General features: G+C 49.5%; 1 protein-coding gene across 1 annotated transcript in view; it reads right to left on the bottom strand.

Moving 5' to 3' along the window:
- The window catches only part of BCR (BCR activator of RhoGEF and GTPase), a 97,196-nt gene that overhangs the window by 44,085 nt on the left and 37,826 nt on the right, over positions 1-15,285 (bottom strand). Inside the window, exons 2-8 of the mRNA XM_083716888.1 lie at positions 14,922-15,106; positions 8,095-8,199; positions 7,081-7,266; positions 3,000-3,107; positions 1,923-1,983; positions 1,727-1,779; positions 103-243 (exon numbers count right to left, since the gene is read on the bottom strand). Of these exons, the coding sequence (XP_083573014.1) occupies positions 103-243; positions 1,727-1,779; positions 1,923-1,983; positions 3,000-3,107; positions 7,081-7,266; positions 8,095-8,199; positions 14,922-15,106 (839 nt within the window). The remainder of the gene's footprint in view (positions 1-102; positions 244-1,726; positions 1,780-1,922; positions 1,984-2,999; positions 3,108-7,080; positions 7,267-8,094; positions 8,200-14,921; positions 15,107-15,285) is intronic.

Below are 15,285 nucleotides of genomic sequence, written 5' to 3'. Positions count from 1 at the left end.
GACATAAAGAAAGAAAACAGTTGTGTGTGGATGTGCATGGGTGCCACCCCCCACATAAGAACACTGCACCCCAAAAGGTGCCAGCAGGACTGGAGCACTCACCTCTCCCTTTTGGACTGTCATGGATTGTCTCCTGGGTGTGATCTCCTCATTGATACTAGACAGGAAGTTCTGGGAGATGCGGAGGGCATCCTGAAGAAGAGGGTAGTCAGGGTGGCTTGAAGGAGTATGCTTCAGTAGATCCTGCACCGCCAAGAGGAAGAGAAAAAGTTAAGAGAATGGCAGCTGGAAATACAAGGAGCTTCATATCAACAGGCCTTCCTTGGCCCCGGCAGGAGAGACACACAGGCTCACCTTAGCGGCAGCAGTTTTATCTTCCAGCCACCACTTTATCTTTCATCACCACCATTACAGTCCTGTTACTGCAGATGGCTCTTTACCAATCAACATAAGCAAAAGAAGACAGGGCCCCGTTCCAAGGAGGCAACAACTCAACATTTATCAGGAAGGAAGGAAGAAAAAGGGTAGGCTGTTTCAGGCCTAAGTGGCAGCAAAGGTTAGGGTCATCTGGGGGAGCAAGAGACCTTTGAAAGGAGGCTGGGGATGGTGGAACTGAAGGAACACAACTCATGGGAGTGTATGGGGCACTGGAGAGACTGAGGCAGCAGGTGGGTAGGAAGGTCACAAAGGGCTGTGAGGAGCAAGTGGCTTGCGGCTGATGTGGAAGAGGAGAGACTTTCATGGGGGCTGAGTGCCTTCCTTCCCAGCAGAACCTGACAAAATCCAGGGACTTTTCAGAAAAGCGACAAAGACCTCCCAGTTTTGTCTGGCTTCCAGGTTTATGTAGGCATGGGGTAATTTTAAGCTGCTTGAGTATTATAATCCAGTAGTGTACTGTGTTACATTTGCTCTGAATGTTTGTTTGAATCAAGAAACCAAGCCAAGCCCTTAGGGCAGCCAATTTCTACCCTAAATACACACCCATACCCCCTTTGTATTTTTAACGGCAAACAAAGGGGTTTGGGGGGGAGGGTTTCTAAGCTGTAAGCAACAGCACAGCTGGAAACCTGAGTGGATAACATGCTAAACCCAGATATGAAGGAGCAGCTGAATGTTCCCCACCCCAGTTCTGAAGCTGGGGCACAGCAAAGGCATTTTCCAAGGTGCTTCAAGCAACTCTTTTCCAAGGGACTCTATCTTTAAAAAGCTTCCCAATATTTAACGGCCAGCAAAGCATCATCTTCTCCTGAAGTTTGTCTTGGGAACAAACTGCACCATGGTACAGGAGACCCAGCGTCAAACCTCACAATGTTGTTTCTTTCAATCAAATGTAGTTTCGCGCAAGCAGCAACAGTGTTGTGAAATGGAGACAAGGGTTAAAGAAAAACCACTTCCTCCATGACTGCCTGTGGAAATGCTGGGATCATGGCCCTCCTGCACTACATGGAGGGTCTGAGCAAAGGCAGTAGCCCTACACAAAGACCACTCTGAAAACAGACACCCCCAAAGAGGATTCGAAAAGGAAGGCTTACCTTTATCTTTTTTAAAAAAACCACAATGTCACTCAACACATTGGGAAGGGGGGGGGGGAGATGGCTGTTTGGCTACATATTTTTGCAACTATTATGAGTCCTATTGTGTATAAACCTCAAGGCTTCCCCGTCTGCTCATTCCCAGCTTGCCCACTGCAATAGCAACGGCAGCATCAACGTTCAAAGCAACTTACGTGGAGCACAAGCGTGCTGCGTGTGACTCGGTCCACTGGCTTGTAAAGGAGAGCTGTAGAGAAAGGAAGACGACAGGTCCCACATGAGCTGCACTGCTTGGTAGACCACTATAACCCACACAACTGCAGGGCTGAAAGCCCAGCTCAAGAGAAAGGAAAGTATTCTGCCAACATAGTCTGTGGGTGCACTACTTACTTTCTAAGGAGTTTTTCGTCGTCTGCTCTTTTGAATCCTTGGTGCTTCTAGCCTTGAGATTCTATGAAAGGGGAGAAAGAAAACATCCACTGTGTTAACTTTTCTTCAGAGGGCAGCAGGGAACTGCCAGCTGTCCCCTACTTAGCTTAACCAAGCCCTCTGTTGACACGAAGTAAGCACCCAAGCATTTGCCATGCAAAGGCAGCTCTAGTCCAGTGGTCAACTCCATCCTTGCACAGTGCTTTTTGCTACCTTCGGCAGCTGTGTCTATGGTTTCCCTGAAGACATGGCAAGCCCCGCCCCTCTTCTGCCCTTCTGCCACACTTGATTTGCAGTACCTGGTTTGGGGTGTCCTGGCACAGTTTGGACATGATCTTGAAAACAAGGATATCACCCACTTAAGCTGTGATTTCCTTTCAGCAGTACCAGGCTAGGCTTGACTGCCAGGCAGGAGTGACCCAACTTGCAAGAACCCTCAAGAAGCTAGTGCACCCTACTCAAGACGGCTTCTCTCCCAAAGGATACCCAGCAGCATTGCAATTCCACTTGAGAAACCCTCAACCTTTCTAGTGCCACTCCACGTCACTCCACTTGAGGCTAACGAAGGCCTACCATTTCCCGGACAGGGGGTGATGCTCACCACTCAAGTGGGCTTGTTCACCTCTATTTTGCTAATGATAATTTCATTGCAGGAGTTCAGACCCTCCCATCCTGCCCCTTGCAGGGCACGGAGGTGGTGCCCGAGCAGCTCAAAGCCACTCCAGCAGAGTGTGCAAGGTGGATCACCTAATTAGACTTTGTATCACCGCAAAGGTCAATTGGGGTGGCCTCAAGACAAGAACCTTGAGAGGTCTTGGGTTGCATTAAGGGCCGCAGCACGTGAGATGGGCAGAACTGACAACACTGGAAGCTTTTCCTGTTGTGCAAGCCGCCCACTGAAATGAACAGGAGCTGAGAGAGAGAGGAAGAGAGCGCACCACCTTTGAAGGGCAAGTGCTGCAGGGACATCCCAAGGGCTCCATCTGAGCGCATTAGTCAGAACGAGTCGCTGCACGTGTCTGAACATCATAACGTTACCTCGGAGATTTCTGCGAACTGAGCGTTGGCCTGACAACACTTCTCTGCCGTCTCCATGGCAACCTCATAGTTATCCACGAAGGCCCGGTACACTCCCAGCTGGCTGGCCTGCAGAAAGCAAATGCAAAATGAAACAAACACCGGTGGGGTGGGGGGAAGGGGGGCTGCGGGAGAAGAGGGCCGCTGGCTGCACTGGATTCCAAAGGAACAGAAGATGGTGAGCTGTCACAAAGCACAGAGGCGCCTCCCTCCCACATCAGCTACCAGAGAGGACTGGGAGGGGGAGCAGGGGGGTGGGGGTGGTCAGCTGCCTACCCACATCTGGATTAACCCAGTGACCCACCCCTGCTGTGGCCACTTTCTCTGCTGCATTCTGGCCAGTGGGTTAAACACTGTAGGGCTGTGTCAGCCCCTCTGCCTGTCAGAGATGATTCAGCTGTAGGGCAGTACAAACAAGACACACACCTATAGCAGAGATATCCCTGCCTCTCACTGCACAGTTACTGCAGATGTTCACACTGCCCCAAAACCAGCCGCATGCAGAGGCCCCTTTTTTAGCATAGAGAAAAGTGCAAGAGGGATGAATGCAAGAGCAAAGCATTGAACACAGAGCCTGGATCAGTTTTTAAGTTGCCCTTCCTCCCGTATTTGGAGAAGCCCAGCTGGTGAGAGAAAGTGCCCTGGACAAAATTCTTGGGGAGCTGCTTTTTGTTTTAATGGCTTGTTTTTGTTTCCTTCTCATCCCAAGCTCAGTGGAGAAATAGATGTGGACAAGTTAAAATAATTTTCAGTTCAAAAAATATATTCTACTTTTTATCCTGCCCAGGGAGTTGAGGATGTTGTACGTGGTCGCTCCATTCACAACCCTCTTCGTTTTATCATCTCAACAGCCCTGCAAGGAAACTCAGGCTCCCAAGTCACCCAGGGAAAACTTTATGGTTGACTGTTGAGGCAGGAGGAGGGCAAAACAAAGATGGCTGAAAAAGATGGTGGCGTGTGTGAGAGAGACAGAGTGAGAGAGAGAGACTGGGAAGAATTTCTCCATCAGTTTGGTGGTGCTGCAATAGCAGCAGACCCAGAAGCCTTGGAATAAGCCCCTCTTAATCACTGGGACTTAGCACTGATCTCGTTTGCTGACTTGTAAATAGCAGCCATAGTTCATGCCTGCTCAGGAAAAGGCTGGGCGAATCCCAAGCATGTCTGAACTCTCAAGTAAATGTAAACTCTGCGCTTGCTGCCCATTGCTCAGTGTGGAGAATTCACAGTGCAAAGAGCAAGCACCCATGGAGAAGGCACAGGAAAGCAAAGTGACTAATGTCATTTGTGCTCCACTGAGAGAGAAGGAGCTCATCTTCCAGCTTTTCATCCAGGATACCGCCAAGCATCCTTTTCATTGGGCGTTCATAGAATCATAGAGTTGGAAGGGACCACAAGGATCATCTAATCCAACCACTTGTGAAACAGGAATCTTTTTGCCCAATGTGGGGCTCAAACCAACTACCCTGAGATCGAGTGTCTCGTGCTCTAACAACTGAGCTAGCAAGCACTGATTGTTTGTGCCCATGAAGGTATTGGGGTAGTTATAAGCAATCCCGCTTTCAATACTGCTTGCACCTCTGCAATGGTTCTAGGCAGAAATATTGCTTCATTTCCAAACAGTGCATGTTCAGCAACTTCAATCCAAAATCCTGCAGCTTTTTATGCCACAAATGTTCTAGTTTATTTTTCATTCCACTTTTATTGCGCTATCGTGCGCCCCTCCGGACGACAATAGTTCAGGAACACAGGCGGAATACATCCTCCACAAATGCGCTGCTATTGTGTCAATGACATGTTGCAAAAAATAAACCCAGCCTGGAGCAGCTCTCACTCCACAAATTCAAGTCCTCAGCTTCTGTTCTGGACCAGGGAGAAAATGAACGTTCACTTTGGTTTTTGGTGTTCAGCTCCCTGATTGTATTTGGGGATTGTAATTCATGTTAAAGACACACACAGTGAGAAGACAATGATGGCTCATCTTCTCTTCCACTGTCCTATGGGTAGCAATGTTCATGAATGTAGACAGCTCTAAAGGGAGATTAGATGAATTCACGAAGGATTAGACTAACAATTGCTACTTATCAGGATGGGTGTAGACGACCCTCCAGTGTCAGGGGCAGTAAACCTCTGAAAACCAGTTGCTGAGCAGCACAAGTGTCGCTGCTGCACTGCTTGCAAGGCATCTGGGTTGGCCTCTGTGAGAACAGAACATTGATGAGTCTTTGGCCTTATCTAACTGCAGAGCTCTTCTGATATCCTTATGTTTTGCACACTAGTTGTGGCACACAAAGCCTTGCTCTTCCTGCCTGGTCCCTGTTTCTTGGAGTGGCTGGCAGTGCAAGCCAGGCCCAGTCTCCCATTCCCCATGCAGACGACTGGTGTGCCGACACATGGTAGTACTTGGATGACCCTACTGAGTTGCGCTCACCATTTCTACGCACCGCAGAATTTCTCCTCTGGTCTGAAGAACCAGAGGCACCTCAAGAATGCGACATTTCCTTTCTTTAAAAGAGAACAAACTGGAAGAGGGGGCCCAAGTGCTCTCTTCCAGAGCCAGAGAAGAGGTGTGACAGCAACAAAGCAGGCAGCCCTGGGGCTTACTGGTGGGGGAAAGAGCTCTTCCACAGTGCTGCCCCCCAAGAGGTATTTGGCCAAGGTCAGGGTACAAGGAACGCTCAGGATATCCAAGGGGAAAATATGTCTACCCCACAGTCTGCGGCTGAGGAGGCAGAACAGCAAGGCTAGATCAAAGCCGGAAGGAGGAGTGCAGATGGAGAGAGAAAGAGAGCTGGGGGAGGGGGAGGGAAGCAGGGGGAGGGGTGGGGGAAGAACCTGGCAGCTCCCAGGGAAAGGAGAGACAGACAGTGCCCTTGCTTCCCTTTGCAAACATCTCTCCCTCTCCTCGCACTTCAAAGTGGGCTTGGCAACTCCCCAAGGCAGGGCTGCAAAGGCTTTAGGTCCAGCAGGATCAAAAACAAAAGCTGGTCCTGGGGAGGGAGGGAAGTGGGGAGGGTCCCTGCTGTGTGCCTCTCCCTTCGTCAATTGACCACAGCCCAAATTATATGCAGGCAACATGGAAAAGACAGTCCAGCTGCTGGGAGATGGTGCAGGGCAGCTCACTACGCCCAAGGCACAAGGACGTGGGGACGGCAAGACGGACACAATGCTGATATCTGAACGCTCAGCATTTGCTCCCAGTTCCAGTCAACAAAATGGCAGAGCTACAACAGGCCAATGGGGGAACCATTTCACCTTTGTCCCATGCAGATACAGCAAGAAAAATGCATTCCTGTGGGTTTCTCAGGGGCTATTGTAAAACCCAAGAAGGGACCCAACATCATATTCCACAGGAAACTGACAGTGGGAAGTACATGGGCTCCTAATTCCCATGAGCCTCAGCGTCATACAACTGTGTTGGCTGGGGCTGATGAGAACAGGACGTTGCCATACAGAATGAGACCACTGATCCATCTGGTATGGTGTGGTCCACACTGACCGGCATGGGCTCTCTAGGCTTTCAAGCAGTGAGTCTTTCCCCAGCTTCACCAGGAGATGCTATTCAACATTGAACCTGAGACCTTCTATGTGCTAAGCAGATGCTCTTGTCATTGAACTGCAGTCCTCCCCATTTGGAGTTCAGTTTACTTGAAGGACATCTGGCCTAAACACTTAATTGTTAGGTTGAAAAATGAACCAGAAAGATCAAGGTGTGCAAACACACGCACACAAACATGCTCCAGGCTATGATGAAGGTCACAAAGGCATCTGCCAGGAGTTGCTGGAGTCCTGACAAAGCAAAACCAAGTCCAGCCAGAGGGCTATGCAACCCCTAACTTGCCAGCCTACAGGCCTTCCATCCCACACAGCTGCTTCTCACTCAGGGTTGCTCCTATTTGCCACCTTAGACACCACCTTCACCCAATGTGCGCAAACCACAACACAGCTGGAGGGGAAAGCAGAGAGGCAACACCTGGGAGAGAGCAGGGGCTCCACAGGTCCCGAGAGCATCAGCAAAGCAGCTATGAGAGAAGCTTTGGCTCACCAGCTTCTGGAAGAGGTCCCCCACCCTCTGTTGGTGGCTCCACTGCTGCACCCGTGGGAAGAGCCCGTCATAGAAGTCCTTGTGGATCTCGTAGAGCTCAGGCACTTTGAAGAAGATGGTTTCGATCTGCTGACTGGTCAGCACAGGCTGTGAGGTGGTGGCAGCAGCTTTCAGAGGCTTCATGGGCTGGAAAACAGAGACCACCCTTCATGCAGGTGAAAAAACAAAGGCATCCACCAGCCGGAATGGCTGGGCTTCCTGTCTGATTGTGCTGGAACGTCCCCATTTGGACATGCTCCAAATCAGCCTTGCTCAACCTGATCTCCTCCAAATATTTTGGACTACAATACAGCCATGCTGGTTGGAAATGAGGGGTGTTAAAATCCAAAGCATCTTCAGGTTGAGGAAGGCTGTTCCAGATCTTTGTGAAAAAGTCCAATCCTATTCTGTTCTCCTGCCAACCTAGCGATTCGAAAGCCCACCAGTGCAAGTAGATAAATAGGTACCGCTCCAGCGGGAAGGTAAACAGCATTTCCATGCGCTGCTCTGGTTTGCCAGAAGTGGCTTAGTCATGCTGGCCACAGGACCCGGAAGCTGTATGCCGGCTCCCTAGGCCAATAAAGCGAGATGACCGCCGCAACCCCAGAGTCGGTCACGACTGGACCTAATGGTCAGGGGTCCCTTTACCTTTACCTATTCCATTCTCCCATGAAGCGTAAGACACGGTGGCCACTTCAGGAACCCTCTGATCACAACCACCAAGCACAGTCTACTGGGGAATTCTCCTGCTGAAGTCCCATTGAAATGAATAGGAACAGTTTACAAAAGCCTAACAATGCTCTTGCACAGCTCCCATTACTTTTAATGAAGGGGGGGCTGAACTGGAGAGCTTCCCAGTCAGTTAGGACAAGGGAAATCCCTTTTGGCTATTCCACCACAAGTTCACAGTGTCTTCAGCCAGTTCTGGAAATAAAACCCACGCCTCCCCGTCCACATGTTCCTGGGTGTTCTTACCAGCAACAGAGCTTCAAGGTGGCCTAAGTAGGTTTCCTCACTAGCCAGGATTCCAGACAGGACCCATTTCCTCATCTCCAAGCCCTTCTCCAAGTCTGGCTCACTCTAGAGAAGGAAAGACGCAAGAAAAACAATGGTAAGGTAGTGCAGAAGGCAGCTCTCTAAGCTGGATGTGGAATTGGGGATTAAGGGAGAATTTTTGTTAAGTCTGCATTTTAAGTGAAATGACTCAATTCCCACCTCCAATACCAAGGCGCATACCAGAACACGTCCTTATCCCTTTGCATTTCACATTTCCCGGTTCAAATGACATATTAAAACGCACGCAGTGTTTAGAAATGCATGCACCGAGGTGAAATGCATTGTGACAAAATATGCATTTAGCTACACACTTCCTTTTAAATGCAGAAAATAGCAGGGACTTACGAATGAGCCTCTGCGAAGTTAACTCGGAATGAAAATAAGCAGATCCACCCAACCCTAGCTGTGATGCCTCAAAGACTCATAAATCTCATTCTGACAGGGGTGCTGCGGGGGAACTTGCCTGCACTAAATCGGTGGCACGCAGGCAAAAAAAGGTCAGTTTGCTAGGCAGGGAGCACCAAGCACACCCCAAAACAGGAGATACATAAAGTGTGAAGGTGGTGAAAGGAAGCAGGCATTCACACCTTGATTTTGAGTTAGCAGACTCCAGTGCTGCATACCTGGAGTACAGTTCTGAGACAGACAGACCCGCCATCACTCAGATGTTGTGAAAAAAACAGAAATTGGGGGTGGGAATGGAGAAGAAGTATGAGATACAAACCAGCAGCGTAAAATGTTTATTCGCTAGCAGCTTAGCCATTCTACAGCTCTTTGGTGCGTGTTGCCCATTTGCAAGGAACAGCACCATATCCCCACTGGGCACTGCTGCTGTGCAAAGAGCACTCAAGTCCTCCAGCTGACAGGCACATCCTAGGATCTCTAAAGCAGGCCCCAAACATCTCGGAGGCCTGGATGCTCTTTGTACCAGCACACTCAACCCTCGGGGTTCAAGGAGCAATTTGTTCTCAGTTTTGCACAAAGGTGGTCATCAGCTCAACATCAACAGCGCAGTCCACACATTACAGGAAGCTGCTCGGTTCTTTCACGTGCTTGGAGTGAAGTCACAGATGCAAATCTATCAGCAGTTTTACGGAAGCTGCTGAACTGGCACTGCAGTGGTCGCCAGTTGCTCACATGCTCTCTTTTGTGCAGCTCCACCCCTTTTCTCGCTGCTCTTACCTTTGCCCCCACCTTCCCTCTTATGATTACTAATCTCCATGGTGAGCCCCTTCGTACCAATCCCTGCAGACACACTCCTTAGCAGAGGCAGGAGTCGTCCAGCCTAAAACTTCAAGCCAGTGTGCTTGCTTATTTTTCACTTCCAAAAAAATGCTGTGCTGCCCCTTCAGCATAAATATCAGGGCTGTCTAAACAACAGATCTCACAAGCTAATAACAACAAATTACAAAGCAAGACAGCAGTTTTAAAAATGCTAGCTGAACTGCATCTCCCATCTTGACCGACTGGGGTTCTCATGGTAAACGTCTCACACTTTGAACTGTGGTTGGAAACAGAGCAGGGAAGACATTTTAGAAATAGGTGGGAGCTGTTCCTCCGACAAAGTTATTAAATTTGTAAATCATCTGGGTGGTTAAAGAAGCCTGGGTGTCAAGGGTTTGTAAATTCTGGTGGCCCAAATTTTTCTGCTTGTCTACCAAAATACCGTATTTTTTGCTCTATAAGACTCACTTTTTCCCTCCTAAAAAGGGGAAATGTGTGTGCATCTTATGGAGCGAATGCAGGCTGCACAGCTATCCCAGAAGCCAGAACAGCAAGAGGAATTGCTGCTTTCACTGCACAGCGATCCCGCTTGCTGTTCTGGCTTCTGAGATTCAGAATATTTTTTTTCTTGTTTTCCTCCTCCAAAAACTAGGTGTGTCTTATAGAGCGAAAAATACGGTACTTTTGCAAGGAAGCCAGCAGTGTTGTAGTGAAGTTTCAAGTGCAGGAGCCCCTTGTGACATTCCCCTCCCAAGCACCCAGAAAGAAGATTCATAGAGTAATAGATGCATGCATGCAAGAGTTTAACGGGATCAACTGAAAGTCATTGATGAATGAACTGGCAAAGTGTGGTGATTATAGTTAACAAGCTGGAATTTGACTGGGGAGGCCTAGCTATGCATCAGCCATGACTACAGTCCTCTGCATAGTTTGTTGGCCTCCCCTGCACTCTAGGTTCAGCTGGCAAAACACAGAGATTTTAACAAGTGTTCTTCAGCCAGTTGAAATGCGGCTTCTAAAAATGCAAGGAACTAGAACGTAAGACAAGCCTGGTAGATCAGGCCAATGGCTCATCTAGTCCAACATCCTTGTTCTCACAGTGGCCAGCTTTATACCTGCAGGAAGCCTGCAAGCCGTAAATGAGCACCACAACTGTTATCATTTAGGCTGATGACACAAGGGAGGGAAACATCTAGCCTCTATCTAGCTGATTACTGTCCTCATTCTCTGAAAGTCTCATCATCACTTCCTTCACTTTGAAAGAACAAGGAGGATCTATCAGTTACCCAGAAGGTGATGTAATTGCTCCTGATCTGGAAAGTCCAGGCGTTGTGCTCCCCCCCCCCCCAGTTCCTGCCCCACTCTGCCACAGGGAAGGAACCAGGATGCTGCTGCAGAGTGTATTCAGTTGCGGCAGGCTGTGGATTCCGTGAAACGCAAAGATCAGAGAGGGTCAGCTCCATCCTGGAACCTGTTTTGAAATGGCTTGAGGCCCTTCCCCTGTTTCGCTTCAATTAATAACAATGCGAGAGTAAGGAATTAAGGTCTGGAAACACAATGAATGAGCAATGCTGCACAGCGGGCCCCACTGGCACCTGCCTCCAGCAAGGGAAATGTTGTTTTCCAGTGGGTGTGTTAAAGAGGGAGCTGTAAAGAACAAGTATCTTCCCATGACTTTGTGGGAAGCAGCACAATGAACATTTTCAGAGCAGAGACTTCCAGTAAAAGAAGGAAGAGGGGGTGGGGGAGACAAGAGAGTCCAACGGGGGATGAAGAGCGGAGAGAGACAGAGAGATATTAATTAGGATCCTTATAACGTACATTATCTTCCGGGGCTTCTGTTTAATAAGCTGCTGGAGAAGGTTTCACTGCTTGAGTGGTGCTGAACAGGGAATGTTTTCTGCAGAACCAGCCGGCTGTGCTTCGTGTGGAGAGAGGTGGAGGAGCAGGGAGAGAAGCCAACATTTATTTATAACCACCCAATGGTGTTCATGCCAACCTCTGCTCAGGAAGGGCTTGTACATTCAGGCAAAGCCATTAAAACAGCAGAGAACAAGCAGGAGGAAGAGGAGGAGGAGAGGGAGAGCGAGGGGGAAAGCCAACACCAGCCTCAAGCAGGTGATCTTGGGAGTCAAGCAAAAGGCAAGGTGGGGGATGCCAAGGACAACGCCAAGGACCTTGGGCATTGCTTGACGAAGCACTGGCTGGGCACTCCCTGCCCCCTCCCAGGCCATGCACCACAAGAGCCAAGACCCTGATCTGGAGCAGAAAGGAGCTGGAAGGAGGAGATGTAGCCAGAGCTGGCTCTGGAGGCTTGCCGTGGACCACAATCCCAGCCTACCCATTGCCCACCCCCCAAAAAAATTATTTCCCTTTCCTTCTGGCGATTACTGGGAGGACTGCTTGCAAGGGAAGAGGCATGGCAGCAGCACCCCCATTCCCAAGCAACAGCTGACTCCAAGGGACCAGCCAATCCCACTGAATCAGAGAGGCTGCAGAACAATCCGGGGGGGGGGGGGTGTTTCACCATAGGCAGGCATAGACCAGGCCAGAGAGCTGTCCCAGAGGGCACAAAAGACTCTGCTTTCATAGCTGCCTTGCCATTACTTGTATATTTATTGTCATGGTACGGATAGCCAGCATCATGGTGGTGGTGTCCTCCAGATATTGGACTCCCAATATCAGCCCCAGTGGTCCGGTTGGCCAACAGTCCTATGAGTTCAATAACATCAAATGCCTAGACAGATCATTGGTTAGAGCATGGTGCTGATAATGTCAAGGTTGCAAGCTTGATCCCCATATGGGATGGCTGCATTTTCCTGAATTGCAGGGGGTTAATTGATCCTCAGGGTCCCTTCCAACTCTGTAATTCTATGATCTGGAGGGCACCATGTTGACCACTCCTGCCCTATGGTACTTTACGCTGCCTTGAGCATTTTGAATGAAATATCATAGATCAATTGAGCTTTTCTTAATAAACTGGGATTCCTGAGGAGTAGCCAGGCTGGGCCACAAGTGCCTCCATTGATGATGATGGTGATGATGATACATAATTACGCAAATTTATACACTACTTTCTAGCCAGGAGCTACAATGAGAGTAAAAAAATGATAAAACTACAAAGACAGACTGAAAAACCCCCACAAAAAACAAAAACTGCAATTCCTACAGCTTTGCAGTTATCATATCATAAATTGACTGGGTCACACTTCAGAGAAAAGACTTCTTAAAAGAAACAAGGTGGGGTCAAAACAACATCACCAGACGGATGCCGTATTTCCCTCCCCTATCAGCAAAGAGTTAAAGCTTTTTGGGGAAGTGCCACAGGCACTCTCTGCTCCTCAATGCCAAACTGCCCAAGGCCAGAAGAGAAAGTATTTCTCAAACCAGTTTGGCCACCCTTTGATCCCACCCCAGATGGGATGTACCAACCAGCTGCTAACTAGGCAAGGCCACCTTTCTGATGTCTACCAGCCAGGATATTCTGTCAGAGCTGCTCGTAAAAGCTCCTCAGCCGCCCCCACCACAGAAGAGCAAAGAGTTTCTCACACAGCCGCTGGCCAGAGTGAAGGGCCAGCTCCCGGCACAACTTTGATTCTAGAAATCAGCCCCGGTGGCACAATCAGAAGCTACAACCACTGCCTCAGTGCAGAGGCATGTGACTTTAGAGCAGCCTTCCCTAAGCCGATGCCCTCCAAACACTTTGGGCTACATCTCCCCTCAGCCCTAGCCAGCAAGGCCCAGTGGATGCTGGTGCTAGCCCAAAATATCTGGAGGGCACCAGGCTGGGGAAAACAGACATTGATGCTAACAACCAGGCACGCTGCATTCTCCCCTCGCCCCCTCCTGCGGAAGCAGACTCTGGGGAAATTAAAAGGCCTTGCTTCTTGCTCCAGCTGCTACGGCTGAGGAATCGTAAAAGGAACCACAAAAAAGATGAGTGACAGCGGGTGGTTCTGGGAATTAAAAGCACGCGCAAAAGATGCCAAAAGCTCTCTGCAGTGGGGAAAAAGCGGGGGGGGGGGAGACTGTTCACGTCCTTGTACAGTATTGCCTTGCTCCTTCCCCACAATCTTATGGCGAATACAAACCCTTTATTTACCGTATTTTTTGCTCTATAAGACTCACTTTTTCCCTCCTAAAAAGTAAAGGGAACTACGTGCCCGTTTTATGGAGCGAATGCAGGCTGCGCAGCTATCCCAGAAGCCAGAACAGCAAGAGGGATTGCTGCTTTCACTGCGCAGCGATCCCTCTTGCTGTTCTGGCTTCTGAGATTCAGAATATGTTTTTCTTGTTTTCCTCCTCCAAAAACTTGTGGTCTGGTGCGTCTTATAGAGCGAAAAATACAGTATTTAGAGTGCAAACTCTTGAAAGGGAAGGCAAGGCAGTGCACACCCCAGGGACAACAGTGTTATTTTATACATTAGGAATGGTGATCCTGTGGCCCTTCAGATCTGGCCCTGATCACTGGCCAGGCTGGCTGAGGCTGCTGGGAGTTGTAGTCCAGCAATGCCTGCACAGCCCAGGTTCACCACCCGTTATATATAAAATGAGAAAGCTTCTGTCATACTGGATGATTCATGTACTGACGATTGATGTACACACAGCAGGATCCCTGAACTACCAAGGAGTTAATTTCAGCTTAGTTTAACCCCTCCACTGGAAAGATGATCTTAACTGGCAGCTTGGCAGGCAAAGGGCAGAGTTGGCTTCTGGGGAGGTCAGAGCATGTACATGTAGACTTGCAGGCTGACCCAGAAGAGGCCAAGAGCTGAGCATCACGGGTCAGATCACAGGGGGCAGGAAGAAAGAGGGCAGCCAGACCTGCCTGGATGTGATAGTCCACACGTGGCAAATCGGTGCGGCGAAGGACTCACCCTTCCTGACAACTGCAGCTTTCATTTGGGAATGTAAGCAAGCCACAATCCCTTCCTTATCTCTATGACAATGAACCTGAACACAACGTCTGCGGAGATCTCTCATTGGCCAGAGAGGGCAACTGAAGTTGGGGTCCAGTAAACCACAGAGCCTAGGACTTAAACAACAGAGCCTAGGACTTGCCGATCTGAAGGTCGGCGGTTCGAAACCCCGTGACGGGGTGAGCTCCTGTTGTTTGGTCCCAGCTCCTGCCAACCTAGCAGTTCGAAAGCACACCAGTTCAAGTAGACAAATAGGTACCGCTCCGGCGGGAAGGTAAACGGCGTTTCCGTGCCCTGCTCTGGTTCGCCAGAAACGGCTTAGTCATGCTGGCCACATGACCCGGAAGCTGTACGCCGGCTCCCTCGGCCAATAAAGCGAGATGAGCACCGCAACCCTAGAGTCGGCCACGACTGGACCTAATGGTCAGGGGTCCCTTTACCTTTACTTTGGCCAGGTGGTGTGCAGACACACACTTCCAACTGACAAAACAATAGTTTGTACGAAATAGGGGAGAAAAACCACTAGTACATAAATTGGGCAAATGAGAGAACCTGAATGGGTTTGCTCCTACAGTCCGCTCCAAGAGTCAAAAGGACGCTTACTGATTTTGTGGATTCCAGAGACCCCGAGGAAATGGTGTCACGGCTGCCTCGGCTCTTGGAGCTGAGATGGGGAGAGGAGGAGGGCGAGTCGTCGATGTAGGGCATCATGTCATGGTGACGACGCTGCTCTTCGGCCCTGTCCACGTCATAGGCGTAGCCGGGCGGCATCCCGCTAAAAGACAAGTCTGCGAAGAAAAGCAAACAGTTATTATGAGTAGTGTCATTCATTCGGCGTACTAGTTACTTGCCACATAAGCTGCCTAAATAAGCACATCATAAAGGTGGAATGAAGCTGCAGAAGGAAAACAGGAAAGGAATATTTTGCTCAGTGTAGTGCAGATGCCCTGGAAAAATGAGAGAACGG

The sequence above is a fragment of the Podarcis gaigeae genome (genome assembly GCF_964106915.1).
Source record: "Podarcis gaigeae genome assembly, chromosome: 16".
Classification (NCBI taxonomy): domain Eukaryota; kingdom Metazoa; phylum Chordata; class Lepidosauria; order Squamata; family Lacertidae; genus Podarcis; species Podarcis gaigeae.
The sequence above is the reverse complement of the archived record's forward strand: the minus strand, read 5'-3'. Positions and strand labels throughout refer to the sequence as shown.